General features: G+C 39.5%; 1 protein-coding gene across 1 annotated transcript; it reads right to left on the reverse strand.

The window, feature by feature from the left end:
• Nucleotides 1-1590: 1590 nt before the first annotated feature.
• On the reverse strand, nucleotides 1591-22510 carry phex (phosphate regulating endopeptidase homolog, X-linked). Its single transcript, XM_085286722.1, has 22 exons — nucleotides 21636-22510; nucleotides 17854-17910; nucleotides 17560-17721; nucleotides 16498-16581; nucleotides 15961-16187; nucleotides 14850-14918; nucleotides 13864-13980; nucleotides 13566-13649; nucleotides 12870-13012; nucleotides 12209-12302; nucleotides 11243-11371; nucleotides 10887-10988; nucleotides 7957-8034; nucleotides 7730-7833; nucleotides 7346-7404; nucleotides 7089-7143; nucleotides 5535-5602; nucleotides 5326-5456; nucleotides 5042-5107; nucleotides 4744-4848; nucleotides 3731-3807; nucleotides 1591-3645 (listed from the first exon to the last, which is right to left on the reverse strand). Exons 1-22 carry the CDS (start codon nucleotides 21757-21759, stop codon nucleotides 3543-3545), a joined length of 2238 nt encoding a protein of 745 aa, XP_085142848.1. The 5' UTR covers nucleotides 21760-22510; the 3' UTR covers nucleotides 1591-3542.

Genomic DNA, 22510 nt, shown 5'->3' on the forward strand with positions numbered 1-22510 from the left:
CAAATATAGGTAAAACAACTGGAGAATCAAAAACCCAATCTCAAAAATTAGTCTTTGTATAGCTAAGTTTAGTCTAGCTATCATCAAAATATCTATTTGACAGCTAACCTGGGCTTTCTGAGCTGCATAACACAACTCTAACAGTTATCGTGAACACAGCTAATAGTTGAAATCACTTAGCTCTTTGGAGTCCATGTAAGATTTATTTATTAAAAATTAAATACATCAATAAAATCATCTATAACTATCTTATAACAATTAGTCTTATAATTAGGGCAAAGCACCTGAACCTTTTTGTGCAGCCTTGTGAACCATCTGATTGAACAAAATCTTTTCAAGAGGGATACTTACATTTTACACAAGCTGGCAAAAAGTCAGTTAGCTCAGTGTTTCCCAACCACTGTGCCGCGGCACATAGGTGTGCTGTGAGAAATGATCAGGTGTGCCGTGAAAGACTATCGGGTTTCACCTGGCAAAACAATTACATTCTCTTCCACTAGAGGGCAGTGCAATTTCTTGCTCCAATTAAATGGGTTGCCAACTGCCGGTAAAACAGAAGAAGGCGAAAAAGAAATTACATAGTCATGGTGGGAGTGAAACAATGCAGCGCATAATAGCAATATGAAAAGAAAAAGTACTCAATCTGACCTGGGTCCTGGAGAAAATTCCTACCCGGATGAATTTCCTAGCATGAGTAGTAAAAGGTATATTGGGGACAAATCAAGCCAATTCCGCTATGCCTGGTGCATGGGGAAATATTATCAGTAGCCTATGCTTTTTGTGACATTTCTGTTTGTGCCGTGTGATTTTTCTAATGTGAAATAGTTTTGAAGACAAAAGGGAGACAAAAGTTTTCTACTGCTTCACTTTAATGGATTTTGTCATGATGTTTTTCTGTATACAAAAGTTGAGATGTCTTAATCTATAAAATCAACTCAAATGTCGAGTCCAAATACTTGACAGGGCACGAGGAGACAAGCAACAATAAAAGAAATAAAAAGTAAAAATGTCCGTTGTTTGTTCTGATTCTTGTGTAGCACATCGGTAATCGAAACTTCCATTAAGTTAGAAGACAAGAATGTCTGCCAGGTGCTTGATGCATTATATTGCTCGTAAAAGCATCTCACTTACTTCCTACCTTTGTCTCTTAATCATCTAAACACCTCCCAGCACACACACACATGCACATACATACACACACACTAAGAGACAGACTGGAGCAGTGGACTGTTTTTCTAATTGGTGTGAATTGATGAGACTGCCGCTGGTGTTGCCACAGATACAAATCATTAATGTTACCCCCTGCTGGATACCACAAGACTACACAGCACCTCCTGTAACACAGAACAAGTTGCCATGGGAACTGTTGACATAAATGAATGGGATGTGATGTGGTGTAAGTGTGTGTAATAGCGAGTCCGGAGGAAAATCAATAAATGGACATGCTTTCAATCTCTTTATGTCTTTTGTCCACCATCCATCAGCACCCTCCACCCACTGCTCACTACATCACTCTGGCTCTCTCTCTTGTTCGCACACATATTTTTTTTGTCTCTTCTTATCAATCACGGCAAAATTGGAGGTACAGTGTAATGTCTCAGAAGTTTTATTGGAACCTAAAAAACAAAACAAAACTGAAGACCAGAATCAGTGGACCATTATGACGACATACAAATTTATAATTACAATGAAAAGTTTGTCACATATTAACTTACAAAAACATTCGAAGAAAAACAGAAGACATAATAATAATAATGAAAAAAGGAAGACAAAGACCTGTAATGATATACACTGGTTTCAATCTAATCATTTCTACAGTGGATATCGTACTACTAAAATACTGACAGTAAAGTTACAGGACTAGGGCTTGCCCATTGATCACAAATTTCAAATTGATGTTATTTACAAGTTAATCCAGTTTTATATTATTTTGAATTAAGTATCATATTTTTTTCTTTTAGTCCTGATCCTATGAAAAACAGTTTTTTTGTGTGTGTAGTACTCCCTTTCTAACCAATTTAATAGACACTTTAAAAAAAATCTGTAAAAATACAGCACAATGTACTATTTTAAAGTACGAAAATTTATTAGGAATTTAGTCATTCTTTGTTTTACCATTTGTAGTTTACATAAACAAACAAAGAAACAAAGAAAAAACAGACAATGTACTGGCAGAAAATTAACAGCACATTCTTTGTTTTGTTTGTTCTTTATTTACATTTTTTACAGTGTAGAGACCGCCATCAACTGTTCTCCAGATCAGAAATACCAGTTTTTCCCTACTAACCAGTTGTTGGCAGGGAGGATTACCAACAGGTCTCAACAGCTGTATAATTGGCACAGAATCAAACATTAGCACTACTGTTTGGCAGTAACAGTAAAAAAAAGTTTTACAGAAATTTTAAAAACTCAAATAATTAATATTTGTTTCATGATTTTAATCGGTAGATTTAATTCTAGAATGATAAGTGTAATTTCACTACAGATTTCTTTATTAAAAACAAAATGCTAAATAAAGAAAAAGACCAGCAGGCTGATACAAAGTCAACAAATCACAGCCAAATCATTACAACAGATACTTCTTTCCCATTTTCTGACGAAATATTTAAACTATGCATCATACAGTATTCCTGTTATTCCCAAGAAACATCATTTTGTGGTGTGAATGCACCTGAGCGGTACAGTCCACTGACGGAGACACAAAGACAAATGAGAACGCATGCTGCAGTTTGAGTGCTTGTAATTCTGTAAGTTCATTTGCCTCGGGCTGAACTGCAGCGCAATGAATATAAATGTCTGACACAAGATTGAAACAAAGCAAAACAGAAGGCAAGACTGTCAAAGGAAAATCTGGGCCCACACACACACTCACACACACTCAAATTCCAACTCACAGACAAAGTACCTGATCTAGTTTGCTAGATGTTACATTAAGATCACTTTGCTTCTATAATACTGGTTTTCAAAATAAAATAATATTAAGTAACATAACTTTACTTAAAGAGCTAATCTTTGGTGTACAGTGTTCAGAATTTGGGCTGCTGACAAATAAATGCGAGCTGAGCTGATATATCTGTATCCTACAGTCACAAAAAACAACCTGGGATATATTTTTGTAATCAGTAGAAAAGTTCTCATCGTTGTACATTTACATTACATAAATTCTCAGAAGAAATGCAGTTCATGTAAATGCAGTGCTTTTATTTAGCTGCATGTACAGCACATATAGCTGTGTTGTTGTAATGTCACAAAAACAGGTTTGTCTCCAACCCTGTAACTGTGGTCCTTTATAAGAATCTTCAACCTTAATTTATGTGACATAAGGAAGAAAGATGACTGTAAAAAGTTAAATTTTTCTTGTTAGCCAATTGAAAGTGGTTTCAGGTCAAAGATCCACACTAACCCAAACGCTGTGTATGTATTAGTGTGTTTCAGTGAGAACAACTCTACTTCATTTTAATGTTGTTCCCTTATAATGTAAACTATGTTGGATAAATCCAGCATTATCAGCCTTTTCAGGGATATCACGCTGAGGTCGAAGGTTACCACACCCGGCAGGATTGTGCTCCTCTGTTCATAATCGACGACTCGAAACACTTGAATGCTTTCCGAAATTCCTCGTAGTTACTCATCGCTCCAATAACTCTGCAGGACATGAGTGACGATAAAGGTCAGGTTGGAGGGGTTCTTGCTATGTGTGTCCATATGTGTGTCTGTGTGTGGGCTTCACCTGTATTTTGGTGGACTGTGAGCTCCACTTTGGATCTGCTCCCTGGCCGCTTCTGGTCTGTATGTGTTACATCTCACCTGCGCATTACAAACACACCGATTAAATGCTTTGCTAGATACTCAAAATTACGTATGCGTATTCAGAAGTTTCTGACTTAACATGTGCCACTGCATGCAATATTACAATAAAAATCCGAAAGGAAAACTTCTGTCTAGCATTCCATTTGAGGCCATTCCATTTCATTATTTCCACAGACAGGAATGCATTTGAATGCAAAATCACACATGCATGCTTCTATAAATGCAATAATTCTGAGTAGCCAGACATGTTCCACACATGGAAACAGTAAAACACGATGACATCCTGTTTGGCTAGACAGCATGAAAGGGGAACAAATAACTCTAACAGCTCAACAAGAGCAGTACCCAAGATGTGGAACACAGCATGAAAGCCCTGTGATAGATTTTCAAACCTTTCTCATCTCTATGGTTTTGATAGCATTAGAAATAGATATGTTCAACTATATTTTACATTTGTTTCAGTAAATGACAGCGTGAGAGGAGCAACATTGCCTCCTACTGACACTTTTAGGAATTACAAGAACCGACTCTTTAAATTTGCATAAAACTGTAGTTAAGAAATGAAGGACATCAGGGATGTGTCCACAAGGGGGCCATGGGAAATACAATTGGATTCTCCAGCATGGATAGAACCAGCTATAGAAGGTTACTGAGTACATTTACTCAAGTACTTCACTGAAGTACAATTTTAATGTATATACTATTTTTATGTAATCCACTTTAATGGTTTATATGGTTTGGTTTATATTCAACCATTATGTTAAAGTGCCCAAACATTACATTTCCCATAGGAAAATGCCCAAATATTACCTGTCTATCATCACTTTACTATGCAGACCTGCAAATCAACTGAAGGTCTTCAGATCTAACACACACTGGCAGAAAAACTGCATTTAGAGCGTAGTGAAAAACAGTGTGCAAAAGTGTCTTTACATGTGCATAGCTCAAAAAGAACAGTTGGTTGTTGTTCAGTGCAACTCCAGGCAGCAGAGGCTCCTCCACACCACCTCTTCTCTCATCCACCCACCGCCTGTACGCCTACACAAGAACAGTGAAATAAACATTCTCTCATCTGGATTGCTTTACATGACGTCGTTAATTCTTCTTCATCATTTTTGCTAAGGGAACAAATTCCTTTAGGATTAGGAATTTTTTTTAAAAAAACAATAGCTCACAATGTCCGAAGTAGACAGCTCCTGTAGAAAACCATTTCTTAAATCATAGATCATACCCTGAATGCTTCTCTTATTCCTCCATTGTCTGCTATGTTTTCTGCCAGGGTCCTCTTACCCCGCACCTGCAGGGCAAAACATTTACAAAAGAGTAACAAAGGCAGTAATGCATCAGAAACATCTGAACTGAACAACAGTCTTCAGTTATTTCTTGACTTTGATAATTATCCAGTTATACACAGGCATTTTTTAGACAGTTTCTTAGAAAAGTGGTTTAAACTACATCTGCAGTTTTTTCTTCTTTTTTTAAATAAATTTTTGCACATTCAGACTGCTTCCTTACATTTAGGCCCGCCTCCTTCCAGTGATAACCATTATACTGGTTAATCATACACTGGGTCTTCTCATTGAAGGCCTCTATGGACGAGTTGCTCCACCACTGTTCAAGATTGCCATTTTTGTCATACTTGCGACCTGTTCAGACCACATAATTCATTATTATTCAATCGCAAATGTTATATTTTGAAATCATTATTAGCAAACATTATTTACCGTTATTGTCAAAGCCGTGCGTTAGCTCATGTCCAACTATTACCCCGATGGCACCGTAACTTAAAGATCTGTAAATTGAAGGAAAACAACACAGATTTTAGTGTGGCACAAGTCAACGTCTTGTGGAATTTCAAGAGAGGATTAGATTCTATCAGTGGTGCTCGATCAGGGGAAGTATGTAAAAATATTTAAACCAACCTCAAACAGAATTCTGTCATAATTATTCTGGTTTCACTGTATCCATTCTTTAAATGATTGACATCTTGAGGCTGCAGCCTCTGTCTTTGGAAGCACATTTGACTCTGCTTGACTATGATTCCATTGGAATGTGCATTGTGGATAAACCTCTGGTTTTTGATGGGAGACTGAGGGAGACTAGCAATGCTAAACAAGTTGCTGCTGGCTCTGCGTTCAAGGCTCTGAACACAGTTAACAGTTGCAGACTTCACCAATACTTTCAGATTAGCATGCACGAGAGCTGTCTATACTGAGTGTATCATCTTTAGACAGCTGTTTTGTTTAATACGCTACCTTATTTCTTCATTAATAATTTGAATCTTCCTGTAGATCTTGACAGTGCACAGGCCTTTTAATTTAGCTATAATGGTCCTTTAGAACAATTACAAGTATATAATTGAGTACCAAGTAGAATATATTTAAATATTTAAACCAACCTCAAACATAAACAGCAGTAATATTGCTTTTTACCAATCAAATTTACATAACAATACTACAGCTTTATGTACAGTGTGGCATATTAAGTGTGTTATTACTTCTACTAAATGTTCTTAAATGTTCCTCCGGCACAGATCATTGTCACCTAAGAGCAAATATTTTTTTTATGATAACTATAAAAGTAATAACATTTAATAATTCTTCAGCCAGCAAGAAGTGCACAAAGGGGAAGATGACCACACAGAGTGCTGCAAGATGCATAACATGCAACACTAAATCATGAAACGGTTGTTTCATAGTCTGAAACAACAATTTGTCTTGTTAAACAGTGGAAGATAATTTCTTTTTGTTTGTCATTGTCTCTGCTTGAGCTTTTGTAAAAGTCGTCACACACCACTGGATCCTATCATACATAAACTGTGTGCAGTTATTTTTCTATTAGCGGCCAAGCTAAAGAGTATTAAAACTGACAGCTAGCAGGCAGTTAATGAGCTACTTTCTTCATTCAGTAACTTTTAGTTTAATGATGTAAAGTATCACTCAGAGAACAAAACACCAGGAAGAGGAAAGAACACAATAAAAAGAAAGCAATAGAAGCTTTGGAAGCCAGCACCATTCCAGCTGGGCAGATTGTTACATAGCTTGTCATCCAGTCTCAGATATGGTATTAAAAAAAAAAAAAAAAAGAAGAAGAAGCATGGACAAATGTTACTGTGCTGTGGGAAATTGCTTTACAAAATAAAATCAAGCTGTCAAGCCAATGTTTAATATAGGACAGTTTATAGATCTGTTGAGAACAATAATGCTGCCCAGGCTGTGGTTCTCTAATAGGAGGTTTTTCTTTTAAAATAAAGTCAGCTCTTGGGTGGGATGACTCACCTTGGATACTCTTTTCCCCAGAAAAAGGGTTTTTGAAGCTCTCCAGCAGGAAATCCTAAACAAGAAGACCAAAAATAATTTTCTTTTTGTGTATCTTTAGTTCTTTCCAAACAGGATATTTTACTGCATAAGGTCAAGGCTTTTCAATCTTATGTTTGCTAACAAAAATGGAAATCCCAGAATTGGTGCTTTGATCTGTCTGGTAAGGACTTAACTGAGTGATTAAAAAAACAAAATGTAATGAATGTATATCTTACTGATTTGATTTGTGGATGAACTATAGAAGGCGTTCACGGTTGTTGGGTTTGTAAACCACCTGAAACACAAACACACATTAGGCATTAATAAGGACATAAAACCATAGCCTGATTATAAACGATCGCCGGAGCTTCAAGAAAGGCAAGAAAGGAAGTGCCTCCTTCTTTCCAGTGGCCAACAGGGGGCGACTCCTGTTGCTGTATCCCTAATTTCAAGTCTCATTTAATACATCACCATGTCTATTTTATATATTATAATGCCCATTAGAGTCAAAAAGCAGTAAAGCTGCATATACTTTAGGACGGACCTAATGTCAACATGTATCTCCTTATCAAACGGATGATGTCACAGTGCCTAATTAAGTATTCACACTTGCCACTCACTCTGTGCGTGGGACGCTCTTTCGTAGCCAGGAGAGATCGGATTGAGCGATGAACTTCAGTGTCTGCATCACGTTGCCGTAGTAGTCATTCTCTTTTAACTCTAGCTGAAGCAGACACAAACACATTACACATTACTTCTAAATAGCAACATTCCTCCATTTTCAGAATGAAAAGGGAAAAAAACATTGCAGGAACATGATGCTGGTGCTGTGCTAATTTAAACAGACCTGCTTCAAATCTTCATTGAGGTAGGTGTCATTCAAAATAAATTCTGGGTAGCCAACCTTAGCCAGGACTGCATGTGCCTATAGAGAGAGATAAGAGAATTTAAATAAAATCTAAATTAAACATAAAAAGGTGTGTCAGACTCTCAGTCAAACTTAATTGGCAGTGAGTGCAAATATAAGTTTGAATGAGTAAGTTTAAATGATATTAAAGTAATAAAAAGAGAGCACTGTGAGAGTCATAGGCTAAAGTGTCTTCACAGAAACATTGCTGGGCCCCTACAGCAAAATCCTTTTTAATTATGAAGGTCTATATGCTTGCCATAAAGTGGACCCAATTTCTTTAAATGGTTTCAGTATTGTAGCTTGAGCAAAGCTGGTGAATGATAAATAGCTCGGTTCAAGCTGAGAGGCATCAAAAACATTTTAACAGTGAGTGGAGCTGAAAACAATTGTGTTAGCAATAAGATCCTGGACACATTTGAGTCTGACTTTATGAAAACCTAAGATAATGTATTTTCTCTCAATCATTGCAGTTCCAGTGAGAACACATGAAAATTGCAATCAATGAGAATGTGACAATCCCTGTCAGCCAAAAGCTCACGCTGCTCTAAACACTCTTTTTTCACTCAGTTTGATGTCAGCAAGAGAAGATATCCTTTTATGGTCACAGCATAAAAGGCCCCGAACCACAGTTTGGTTGGGGGCAGTCAAGTAGAAGAAAGTTAAAAGTTAATAAAAGGAGACGTGGCTTCTAAGAGGGAAGAGATAAAAGGATGGATTAAAGCATCACTAACAAAGGCTTTTGAGCAGGAAGCAACCCCCCGGAAAGCACTGGTCACTAGGGGAAATTTGTATTCCTTGACTGACTGGTGAGTGGTTTGAGTCGCAAGGTGAAATCAGTCACAAAGAGTGTGCAGCACCAAAAACATCCTTGTAACTGCTTTGGGCACTAACAAATCAATGCTGTTGCCTGTAGGGAAGATGCTGACTTGTCCACAAAGACTTACCAACTGCTCGTTAAGTGGTAAAAATAAAAAATATTGAACATCATATATCTCTTTGTGACAAGTTTCACCTAGTGACTATCAACCACCTCCTTCAACCACTTGCCAACTGCTCAGGCAATAGTCATTTTTCTATGGTATTGCCAGGGGTTTGTCCACGGGTCTCTGGCCCGTATGACTTATGCCTAAGAACCTCACCAAGGCTGACTATAAGATAAATAAGGATTATGGTGGATCACGTAAGAGACACTGTTGTTGGGTTGTTGAGTAAAGGACTTCTTCTTTTTTGCGTATAAATATTCTTTAGTGGTGCCAGTAAATACTAACAGATTTCCCGAACCGATAGAACAATGGTATCTGTTCTAGCTTGGCAGCTGTTTCCAGCTGCTGCAACTACAGTAAGGTCAGACTTTGTTTTAACGGTTAGATGTGACTAACACAGCTGTTCAGAGAGGGTGTTGTTTTCACTATTTAATGCACTGCTGTATTTCATTCAATTTGTTGGGCCAGTTTTGGATTAAACAGTTTGAAATTCACATCACCAATCCAAATATTTTTTAATATTACAGTTTTTTTTTTTTTGTTTTTTTTTGGCCTGCCCCGTTTGGCTCTTTTGCCATCAGAATTGTTGTCTAAAGGCAAAGAAAGATGCCCAACGGATTTACTTTACCAAACTGACCATCCCAGCCTTGCCGTAATGGTCCATTTGATTCACCTTTTATTGTTTATTTTATTTTCACTTACTGAATACGGGACAGACTTGACTGGGGGAAAGAAGGGGAGAAAGAAAGAGGGAAAGAGAAACAGCTGAGAAGAGGGACGGGGGAGAAGGGCAAAAGACAAAAACCTACAGAACGGGCAGAGAGAAAAAAATGCATATATCAATCACCTGGATCACCTGCTGAGAAAGAAAAAAGAAAGCAAGCAGAAGAGAACAAGAGTAACAACATCACAATGATATATGGGAATATGACAGTAAATACTAAATGTTAAACATTATTGTGCAGCACATAAGATCAACAGAACACAGTGTGCTTTGAGGTAGGAGCCAAAAAGGGTGTAGTTTGTGGGTGTGATCACCCGTGTGTACACCTGTGAGCATGGACGCGCTTGTTTTTTCTTTTTTTAAAAGGTTCCTTCATGTAATAATCTGCTAGAGGGTGTGGGGGGGCCACAGCCCTGTCCTCCAGGGCGTGAAGCAGGTGTGGAGGAGATCAAAACTCCAGACATCCAGAGGCCCCCAGAACACAAGAGACCAAGGAAGACCAACAGAGGGGCAGCTGCGCCACTGTCCCAGAAAGAGCTGAGGAGAGTCCCAGATGAGGGCTCACTCAGCAGCCGCGGAGCAGAAGCCAGGGGGAGTTGCAGTGACGCGCCCGTGAGCTCCGCCGGCAGCCAGCTGCGCCTGAGTGACCGAGCCCCAGGCCGAGAGGCCGGGGGCACCCCACCTCCGAAGTGGCCCGAGCGAGCCCCAGGCTCCAGGCCCCGATAAGCGGCCGCCAAGGAGTGAGCCGGTGTGTACCTGGACGCCCATCCCCGGACACAAAGAACCACCAACGCACCGATGTCTGAGGGGGTCCACCACTGGCAGGGGAAGTGGTGGTAGGGGGAGATAGGCCTCCAAACCTTGGAGGGCCTGAGATGTCCCCAGAGAGGTGGCGCCTGACACCCAACCTGACATATAGACACAGACATACAGGCACACACATATACAAACATCCATTCCCACCCTCATGCTCTCATATGCACTTACTCCACACTCAACCAACGTGGAGACAGACATAAAGAGACGCTGTACACACGATCACACTCCCCAAGCGTACTCTACAAACCGGGTCTAGGTGCCCTCGCCCCTGGAGGGGGGAACTGCACCCAGACCCAGGTGGTGTTTACAGTTTAGATTAGAAAAGATGGAATAAACTGTGCCTTTTCCACAGCTCGCTTCTTGGTTAAATCATCCATCCAGTCATTCTCCTTCTCCAGCATGTCGATGAACGCCCAGCGGATGCCGTCGATCAGCTCCTCCATCTAAGAAACAAATCAAGTATGAAACAGAAGTTTAAATGTTCAGATTTTCAGACGCAAACCTAGAACGTTCTCACTTATAGCAAAGTGAGGCTGTTTATAAAAAATGCAAAAAGGCCCAGCATCATTGCCATCTAAACACAGACACACACACCTACAGTGATGCAGACATCACAGCTCAGCACTCATCTGTTACACAGCTACAGAAAACTCAAACAGCTGAGCCAGGCTTTAGGATATGATGGGAACACACACACCAGGTGTTTCTTGTCCTCCTGGAAGTGTGTGTTGACAAAAAGCCGGCCGGTGGCATAAACAAGTGAGTTCTCCACGTAGTTAACACACTTATCCCAGCGCGGGGTCAGAGAGGTGGTTCCTGTGGTTACCTAATGGGGGCGAGAGAGACGGAAATTCAAGGTGACATCGCTCCAAAAAAACAACTTCCACTGACAAGTTTCCATTAACGAGAGTGTTTAAGACCTCACGCTGAGTCACTTTAGTCGGGGAGGGGGGATGATTTGTTTAAAACATTTGAAGCTACCAACTGGTAAAATTAGAAAATCTTTCCCCAACTCACTAAGTACTGTGACAAGAATTTTGCGACCTAAAAACAGAGATTGAGAAAAGCTGAGAAACCTTCAAGTGTAGTTATTTAGGTTTAGGTGTAAAACATTTAAAAAGGGAAAAAAAGTGTACGTTAAGAGAATTATGAGCAGCTGCCGCTGCTAATGAAATGCACCCAATTAACTAATCATCAGCAAGTTTGAGCACCTTTATAAAAGCAGAGATTTTTGGCAGTTTTGTATGTCTGGAAGATTTTAGTGTGTTAGCACAATGGTGTTAGCCAAGGAGCAAGTACATCAGAAATGATCTCAGAGAAGCAACTGTTGGTGCCAGCCAATCTGGGAAGGGTTATAAGGTTATTTTCAAACAATTTAAAGTCTATCATTCTGCAGTGAGAAAGATTATTCACAAGTGGAAGACATTCAAGATAGCAGCCAGACTTCCAAGGAGTGAATGTCCTAATAAATTCACCCCAAGGTCAGACTTTTGCTCTGAGAAACTGTGAAAAACCCAAGAGCTACATCTGAGATTTAACAGGCCTCGGTTAGCACGCTAAATGTTAACATTCAAAATATTGCATTTCTTAAGCTTTTCTAAAATACAGTTGTTTTCAAAACATTCAAAAGTGATCATATATGGACATAGATTTGTGTACCGACCCGAGCGTAGTCAAGGTATCTGTAGAGGAAACGACGGCTCAGAGCGGTTATCCGGGAAAAGACTGTCCTCCACTGGACGTAGTTCGCTACCGTCCTGGAGAGCGAGAGACACGGGGACATTAATTCAATTCCTACATGTAATCTCATTATACACTGTAAAATACTTGCACTGAGCGACAGGTGCCCTCGAGCCCCAGTGTGGGCTCATGTCTGTGCCTGTGTGTTTACATTATATCTGTCCCTTATGAGGACTGGGTTGAGTTTATAGGGGAGTTGAATGTTTATCTCAGGTGCCAATTCTTCAATTTTTTGACACTACGAGAGTAGCTTTGCCTGATATACACTACATAATAATCCTTATTTTTCTTTTACAGAGCCTACTGCGCCCCTCACTGTTTTAGCTGCTCTTTCTTTAAAGCCATCCTGCCATTAAGCCAAGCATCTGAACTCTGAGGCTATGTAGCTTTTGCACCCTTTTATTGCCTATTGCTTGCAGATTTTGCATCTGCATTGCTGATGCACATAAACTGCCCGAGGCAGTTTTCTACACTATTTAGCTCGCATTGGGACCAAACAATTGTATTTATTAATAGGGTGTGTATGAAGAGTGTCTTTAAGCTATTGTGTCAACAAGGCACCACGATAGAAAGGGAGTCTGTACCGGGGATCGGTGGCCTCGATGAGCTTCATAAGTTCCTTGAAGTACTGTGGAACTCTGACGATGACAGGCTCAGAGGAGGAGATGGATCGATCCGGGTCACCTTTAGACTCCACCACAGTTTTTACGAAATTAAGCCAATCGAACTACAGCAATAGAGAGAGAGGGAGAAAGAGCACGAAAGGTCTTTAACACTATATAGAAATATGTAGTATATTCACCAAGCCAGCTACTTCAGTTTCTGTGCATCGCAACACCTGCACGCATTGTATTTTTTCAATTTCAGAGTTCAACTTCAACTTTTGTGAACTACATTTTTGTGCACAGGTAAATACAAAATATCAGCAGTCCTCGTTTCTAATTCGGTTTGTATAGAGGTTAAACATATCATGAAGCTTGTAGTTACATTTCAGACAAATCCAATAAAAGCAGTTTCCTTGACTTGCTGATTGAGTTTCTGCTCTCAGTAGCTACAAATTCACCATCAGAGCGGTACTGATCTTTCTTCTGACCTTGGAAACAAAACAGTCCACAAAAAAACAGGAATGTTTGGTACTATTGAAGAAAGCCCTGCTTGGTAGGAAGACTTCTCAGGAAAAACCGGACAAGGACATCGTGTACAACTTGGTTTTGAACCGGTCTCAACTGATGCTAAGGTTGATTTCTCTCTGGCGGTTTTTCTGCATTGTTTTAAAGTACCTGAGGTATTGAGCGCTGCAGTCGAGAGAGCGTGTATTTGTGGTACATGCTCTCGCTGGTGCGGTTTTCATAGGGAATCAGGATCTGCAGACACAGAGAGCAATTGTCATCAGCATGACTGATCCTAAATTTGTCCAAAAAACGATTTCCTGTTATACTGTTGGCGAAGCTGATGAATCAGCCGCCATATTTCACAGAGAATAATGTAGAGTTTTAATTAGCTTTGGAGCTACAGAGACCTATTTAATAATTTTCATACATTAAGCGGGATTATATTTATCTGACATGACGTCCTTACATGAGCCACTTTGGTCTCAAAGGCGAGAGCCTTTTCCATCTGGGTCAGAGCGTCTTTCTCTGGGGCGCCCAGCATGACGGCCACATCCACCATCAAACTGAGCAGCGCCGCACGATACTGGAGAGAGAGACAGAGAGACTTCATTCTTTCATTGCTCTGAGCTATCAGGCATCATCAGACATCAATCAAGCGCCTGCATCTGCACTCACATACCCTTGTGCTACTGTATCAGTATTCAGTGAAACGTATTTTTTTATTATTACCTTTTTTGAGGGAGAGACACACAGCAGCAGAAAAATCTTCAGTGGTTTAAAGGGACATTTATGTTCACAAATAGCTTCATGGTGACTGAAAAAGGGAATCCAATCTGTGTTGCTCGCTGATGATGTTTATAAAGCATTAGAAAGTTTAAATATTTGTGTGTTAAAGTTAGCAGATCAGATAAACTATTAATAAGAATGTTTCCATTTATCAGTGGTTCAGAAATATTTAAAGCCAGATCAGTACAAAAAAGAAACAATTAGAAACAATTAAAAAAAGAAAGTGATACAAGAGCGGTTTTATCCAAAAAGATTTTGTTATCCTTAAATTACATTTCTGCTATTTTAAGTTTTGCATGAATATCTTGAACTACTCTAAATTCAAAGGCTTGAACAGGTCTTCACTCATAAATGTTTAGATTTGAAGTTATAAGAAGGAATTCACAGTTATAGAGATTCTAAAAAGCCTTATTTGATATCTTCAATTCCATTTAAATTTATAGCTTCTAAAGGTGCTTTATGAGGTCTTTACAATCCCTTTTGAGTGAGAACTCTGTGACTGAGGTGAGGAAGAAATCTTTTTTTTAAAGGAAAACACAGAAGGGGACGTATTGAGTCTGAATAGAAACTCTTGTTCCGAAGAAAAGTCTTTTTTGCTACCACTCATCCAGGACGGAAAGTTTTGGTTAAAAGGTAAGATGGAAAAATGGCAAAGTGGAAACTCACCGCCTGGGCAGAGGAGGTGTTGGTGATGTAGTCTTCCCTGGAAGGCAGAGACAAGGATGCCTGATCGAGCTACATAAAGACAGAAAGTGCTGGTTAGCCTCTGCTGCTTTTTACACTGCTGTCTTTCAAAACAGTTCCAAGAGGTTTCAGATACATTATATTCTAGTGAAGCTAAGCTAGATACATAATAACTCACCTGGCTTTGAAACTTGGATCTGTTCGCATGACTGATTAGCTTTTAAATTCTGGTTGTATGTTCAAAAATATTGCTCTTATTCACTTTTCAATGTCATAATTTGGCACAGGGAGATTTCTTTTAATAAGAATAGCCTGTGCATGTACACATCATTCTTATAAAATAAAATAAAAATGATTGGCCCATTTGAACTGTTTTTGTGCCTTTTGATTGAGCACACGATTATTGATTATTACAAAAATGAAGTAAACAAAAATGAATAACAGCATTATTTTTTAATTTTCTTTGTTGAAAAGGTACTTATCCTGTCTGGTCTCACTTTCCCGTCTGGTCCCACAGTTTTTAACAATGAAAATTTCTAAACCTAAACTTTAAGTCCTTCTACAAAATTGGAACCAAATGCTGTATATAAAAGATGGATATAACACTGACCTTACAAACTGGTTTACAGAAATTGTTTTGGCCGTTGCCAACTTTGCAGGGTGGATCTAACTGAGAAATTGACACATAGTAGACACTTTCCAACCACAAGGACTAAACAGGACTATAACTTAAAAAATAAACATCTGTATAACTTTAGTACCAACTGTGATCATAGAGTATAATTGGGAAAAGATGAGTTTATGACAGATAAACAGAGTCATGTTGTCCTTAACTCATGGATTCTATAAAGAAGGCTTCTTTTTGCCTCGTTCGATTTCTTTTCTTTCTTTCTTTTTAGATGTCCATCTTTTATATACAGTGTATGGGATTGTGGATTTTGTACTTCAGTACAAGCAACTAAAAAAATGGGATTAATGTAATTTGATAGTGAGATGAAATGGACTTCTTGAATCCAACAATGCAAGTGCAATACTATAAAAATGTGCTTTACAGTGGAGTTATGTGATGGGCTATGAAGGAAAAATGTCTGACCTTGATAATGTAGTGAGAGGAGTTTTTGTCATCAGGGGAGACGTACAGGCGAATCAGGACGCTCTTACTGTGCTGATTCCTCATCGCTGCCAGCGTCTTCAGGAGGCTCCACTGACTCTCTGACCACTGATATTCCCCACCGCGCCCGTCACCCACAACAGGCCACCGAAACTCTGGCTGTTTAAGTGTTCTCAGCATTGGTCTGGCATCCAGCTCCTCCAATAGAGCTTTGTACACAGACACACAACAAATGGTATACACAACTTTATTGATTTTTTTGTACTCTTTTTACAGCTCATGTGGCTATTTTTTTAGCTTTGTGCTGCACCCATGTTTCTTATTGCTTTTCCATTACCCCAGATCTGTCGTGTGGATCAATAAAAGCTCATCCTACCTTATTTGTTTTCAGAGTCACTGTGTCTTTGTGTAAATGATTGACTTTGTAAGGACATTTAATTGTAGGGTTTGAATTTTGAGGGTCTCATATAAACAAAATCCCCACAAATCCACAGAGCAAACGTCTGTGTTGTGACTTACTTTCATTCAAACAGGAGCGGTACAGGCTCTTAGCTTTGGTCACTGCTTCAAGTTCGTCAGGGTCAGAAGGAGCTTGCAGTAATTCTGATGGAGCAAATTGGAGTCATCATTCAAAGAAACCTCTAATGCCCAGTCATCATCTCTGCTAGAGGCTAACCGCTCAGGGATACATTACCCGTCACTAGGATAACACACTTAGCCATATAGTCAGGATGCATAATGGCTGATGTTTAATGTAGAATTGAAAAAAAAGAATGTATGGATTAAAATGATGGTAAACCACCATTTACCATTTAAAATGATGACATGCTTGCTGTATTGATCTCCTTTTTTTAAATTTGATGTGAGCTTTGCAGTGTTGTTGGAGCACTATGCTATTTCAGTAGCGTACTCTGAAAGTAAGAGTCCAGTGAATGGAAACACTTAACCTTGTTCATGACCTTTAATGAAATTCCTATTAAGGAAAAAGGTTGCATCATTGTCTACTTCTGCCAGATGTTTCTTCCTGTTAAAAGGCTGTTTTTCCCTCTCACTTTCACCAAGCGCTTGCTCACAAGGAGTCACCTGTTTTCAAGGCACAATATAAAGCACCTTGAGGCAAATGTTGTTGTTTGGTGCTATATAAATAAAATTGCACTGAATTGAATATCTAGCACTATTCCTTTTCTGTTTTGTAATTCCAATATTTTCATTTATTATTATACTGGATCTTATTGTTATCTTCTGTCTGAAATAAGCCATTATAGGTCCTGTCTTGCTAAGCTACCTCTCCCTAAAAGAGCACTTTTTGCTGACTGGCTAACTTCCTGAATGCCGAGCAGCTCTGTGTGTGCTCTGTCTGTACCAGACGACCATATAAAGAAAACTGCAGCAATATCCCAAAAGTAGAAAAAAATTGAAAACTATTCAGAGCAGTCTGCAGCCAAGAATTTAGCTTAAAGGAAATACATTTACATTCAGTACGTGCATTTTACATCTATACTTCATTATTCCAAACTTCTGAAACTTTGTAAGAAAACCAAAATGCTTATTAGGACATCGATGAGGAATTTATTCTCAAACCTTTAAGTTGGATGTCAACATGCTGCCTAAGCCAGGGGTAGATGCCGTAAGAGGACGAATCTTCAGGAATTGGGTTCTCCTTCAGCCACCCACCACAAGAGAAAGCATAAAAATCCTCGCAGGGGTTTACAGATTGATCCATTTTACTTAGAATAGACCCCGCTACAGAGATAAAAAAAAAAAAACCCACCTCCATCAATGACATTTAAGCATAAGGTACTTAGGTCACAATTAAGACAGTCCATATGTAACCCGCTAAACGTACAAGATGGACCGTTTAGCGCCTCTTCTCACCTGCTTCAATGCATTCTGGGGTCAGACAGAACTCCTCCTGACTGGATTTTTGAGACACTGAGGAAGAGGAAAAGAGTTGCTGGTGAAGTTTGAGAACTGAAGACATGCGCACAAACGTCGAACAAGTTCAGCTCTGCATCAGATTGGGGGAAGTTGAGACTTTCACAAGGCCGCACCTTGAGCAAAACCAGTTCTAGGGTCAAAAAATCAACTTTGACTCAAACAGTTATTGTTATTGTGTATTTGATGCATAAATGTCTCTTTGAAATTCTGCCTCATCTCACAAGATATCCTGAATGCAAGGATGAATTATTAGCAAATGTATAAGTTTGAAAATATTGTGCAAACTTGACTTTTCATGCTCTTTGTTGTAATGATATATATCATAAAAAATGCTCTAGAAAATGAACTCAACAGAAAGAAAATTATTATATTCTCAACCGTATAAACATACAGTCTACCCCTCCCTACGGGGGCTGTAAAACTTTGACTGCATGACTTCCACCTTGGAACACTGCACTACTATACTGAAGCATTATTACATATATTTCAGCCTCTGAATACTCCCCCACCAGTGATTATGCAATAATTACCCCAAAATGACAGTACTTATTGGAGAAGGATGTAGTCGAGGACATTTCTACTATCCACTCTTTAGGAAAAAGGGTCAAACCGAGATAAACAAGTAAAGCTGATACAGCTGCAGAGTGCTCAGACAGAGTAAATAGTCATGCTTGCCACACTCTTGAAAGATGCAATAAGTGTGACATTACTCGCTCGCTTTTGCGAAAGGCAATCAAAACACCACAAAACAAACAGAATAGGCACACCATTGTTTAAGCTACTTGCATTGTAACTGGAGGTTTACCCATTCACTTCCCTTCATAGAAGGTGAGCAAAAACCTGCCTTTCCAACCTCCTGGCAGAAACCGCTGTTATGTGATGTGGATCCGTGGACAGATTTAGAAACCAAATCCCCATTGTGAACGGATGAGTGGAGCGTTACGGTGCTGCGCCGCAATGTCTGACCTCTGAGGTCCACCAGCCTTGTTGCCTAGTTAGAGCTGCTTGTTGAGAGTTGTGGCCACTTTCAGAACAGCTTCAACCCTGCATGAACTGCTTGGCCTGGAACAAACTCAACAAGGCGCTCTCTCACCCAGAAGCCCATACACAGGGGTTTAAACACGCACACACACTCGCGACTGAGGCTCCAGTGTCACTGCTAAAACCAAACTTATGTCCATTACTGAGATACCAAACAAGCCACCAACACAAACATGCAGATACACAAGCACACATTTAAGACTCACACTCTTTAAACTCATTAAAAATATCTGGAAAAAAAAAATCAAAGCAGCATTCCTGTGTGTGGTCATTCACATGGATGGGGAAGGGGGGGGGGGGGGGTTCTATTAGTGTGGGTGTGTGGGACTGCATACATGGGCTCGTAATGTAATTACACTTCAATGAAACCACAAGAATTCTGCCTTCCCTCAACAACTAAAAAAAAAAAAAACAATACTTACTCTCGCACCCCTCCCTGCTACAGCATCCTCACAGCCATGCAACACTCACATTACTCAAATGTTCTCCTCAAAATCTTGAAGGCAGAGTTGCACATGAGTGATGCCAATCCAAACTATGAGCATAGCAGAAAGACTGGGAAAAAATGAGCATATAGCTAATCAGGCTCTCTTTAAAGTTCCTCTGGAGCCATGCTGCAATATTTCCTACAATGTAAAAACCACAACTTTCAAACAGCAGATAGACATATTTGTTCACTCCAGACAAAAGCAAGCTAGCTATTTGGTAAATGGGCTGATGTAGCGCACACATCATGCCTAAGTGCTTTTAACAGTCACACACTCACACTCCAGTAGGTGCATTGGGGGCATCTTGAGGTTAAATATCTTGCGGAAAGGTACTTTGAGGATCCGAGGATCAATCCACTTACTGTCTAATTAGTAGGCCACCCATTTTACCTCCTGAGCTACAGCTGCCCAGTATTTTTGCCCACTTCTAATATTTCTAAATATCAGAGTGAGCATGTTCTTATTCTCCAAACTGTTTCTTTTGAGCAAAAATTGAGAATTTGACCATTATAGAAATGCATATAATATAATACATATAAAAATCTATTTTTTTTTTATTATGAGTAGTAACTAATCTTACTGTTGAGAAAGAAGGTCCACATGTTCTGTGCAGAGGGAACTGACTGCATTGTTTCAACAGAAATAAAAAATGAATAAATAATAATGAATTGGAGAACAAACAATTTGGCTACATTCACACTGCAGGCGAAAGCGCATCAAATCAGACTTTTTTGACCCTATACGACCCATATCTGATCATGGTATGACAGTGTGAACGGCACAAATCTGATATTTTCAAATCCAATCTGGGTCACTTTCATATGTGGTACTGAATCCTATACATATCTGATGTTTTAGAAAGCGACTGCTGTTTGAATGGTCATGTCATTAAATCCGTCTTTTACATCACTGACACAAGACAGACGGCAATTATCAGCACCGGAGAAGACATCGCGAACGCTTCCTGGCCATCCAGTGAAACTGTTGGGAAGACTACGTTGGAGAAACGTGAACATTTTATTTGTACTGTATAATCTGCAGATTCTGACAGAAATTTCCAACTATCCTTTTAGGCCATTTGTAAATAACAAAGTAACTTTATAACTTAAAGCAAAATTGGGAAACGTAAAATCCGAAACAAGTCTTTATATTAAGGCCATCAGTCAAACAATACTGTTTGCTCTGGGTCTAAACAGAGCGCGTTGTGTGTGACGTTGTGTGTGACGTCGTCTTTTGCGCATGTGGGCCACTTTGAGGGTTCACACTAGAGCGCGTTTGCTGTCACATTTTATTTGTAGTGTGAACAAGCAGACAAAAAAATCGGATTTGATCAAAAAATCGGAATTGAGCGGTTAACCTTGAGCATTTAAGAGGTTAAGACCTGCAGTGTGAACGTAGTCAGGAGGAAACATCTGGAAAAGTCCAGCTAAGAGTGCATACAGCGCTCTTACACAGTCCCCAGACATGGATTAAACCTACTCCTAGAATAAAAGAACAGTCAAAGAAGCTCTCCAGCTCTAGGATTGTGTTAATCCATGGGGATCCATCAAAATAACAGCCCTCATAGTCAACCCATGTTTACCCACGCTTTATTGTCTTTTTAATTATATTTTATATATTCCCATGCAAGCGACAGGTGTTAAATATATTTGTTTAAACTCATCTTACTCCTTTTTGCCCCCTTTATTGCAGTGTTATGTGGATATGTGTGAGATCTAATCTAAAGCATGCAAATTACTGGTTTAGCACACCTACCAGCACCTACCATCTTTTACAGCACCAGCTTAAATTGATGTAAATAAATAACTTGCAAACCGTTACACATGTCCCTGCTAAAAAATACTACACTCTGCAGGAAGAGCTGTGAAAAACACATTCTTTTCTGTTCCACTAGTGTCCCGATTTGTGTCCCACTGTGCATTACGGAGAGCACAAAGTTGTGCGTGTGCAAGTGGGCGTGTATGAAACCTTACATGAACCTAAAATAGTTCTACACAAGTTACCCGCGAGACCTCCACAAAGACCTTTGCTCCCATTCGCATGGTCATGTGTTATTTACAGTCTGCATGTACTATAATCTGAGGACACCATGCATACATTCTCATATGTTGGATTCCTAACTAATTATAATGTAGGATAAGGAAAATGTGTGCATATATAAATATATGTGTGTGTTTGGGGTGGACTTACCTAGTATGAGAGCAAGAAGCAGAGCGGCGCAGAGTAACACACACATGGCCAGAGCTATCTTGTAGAGACGACTGCTATCCCTCTCGGGTTTAACCCCCCCGCCGCCTAAATGCTCCAGCTCCATGGTTTACTATATCACACACACAAACACACACACACACAGATAAAACACTACTCCTACAGTCTAAAAATCTTGAGAGGTGAAGTAGACATTAATCATCTAAATACTGGCAAAAAATAAATAAAAATCCCAAACTATAGAAAAATAGGCCCCAAAAGTCTAATATCTGGGCAAAAATTAAATGCCCAAAAGTCTTACAAACATCTCTGTAAAATTTCAGAGAATTTAAAATTTCCCTCAATTTAACAGCCCGAACTCGGATCAGTTTCCCAATCTGTCTTGCTCTCTCTGCTGCTCTCTGTCTATCTGCAGCTACTCAAACTTCACTCTGGCTCTTCAGACTGTTCCTCCCTCCATCCCTCCTCCTCTCCTCCAGCACTCCTCCCTGCCTTGCACCCACCCTCCCTTCTGTCCTTCCTCCTTCCCTGCAGAAAACTACAGACCAGTCTTCCCAGTGACATGAACTAAGGTCATATATTAAAACAAAAAAACAAAAACAAAAACAAAATCAATGGCCAGAACCAGGACCTTATCTGTGCATGTGTCTGCACTGGCAGCTGCACTTCTTCTTCATGGCGCACATGTGAAACGTGTGTGCCTAACCTCATGTACAGAACAGCAGGGTGCTCTGCTTGAAACATTTATCAGATCAGACAGCCAGTGAACTAGAACCAAATTATCCTCACAGGACACCGATTATTGCAGATTAATCTGATGATGAAGGTGGTGTTGCTGCTGTCTGTAAAAATACATC

Source organism: Mchenga conophoros, linkage group LG9 (genome assembly GCF_057382185.1).
Source record: "Mchenga conophoros isolate Kocher_MC1m ecotype Shallow Benthic linkage group LG9, M_conophoros_male_GT1.1, whole genome shotgun sequence".
In the NCBI taxonomy this organism is placed as follows: Eukaryota; Metazoa; Chordata; class Actinopteri; order Cichliformes; family Cichlidae; genus Mchenga; species Mchenga conophoros.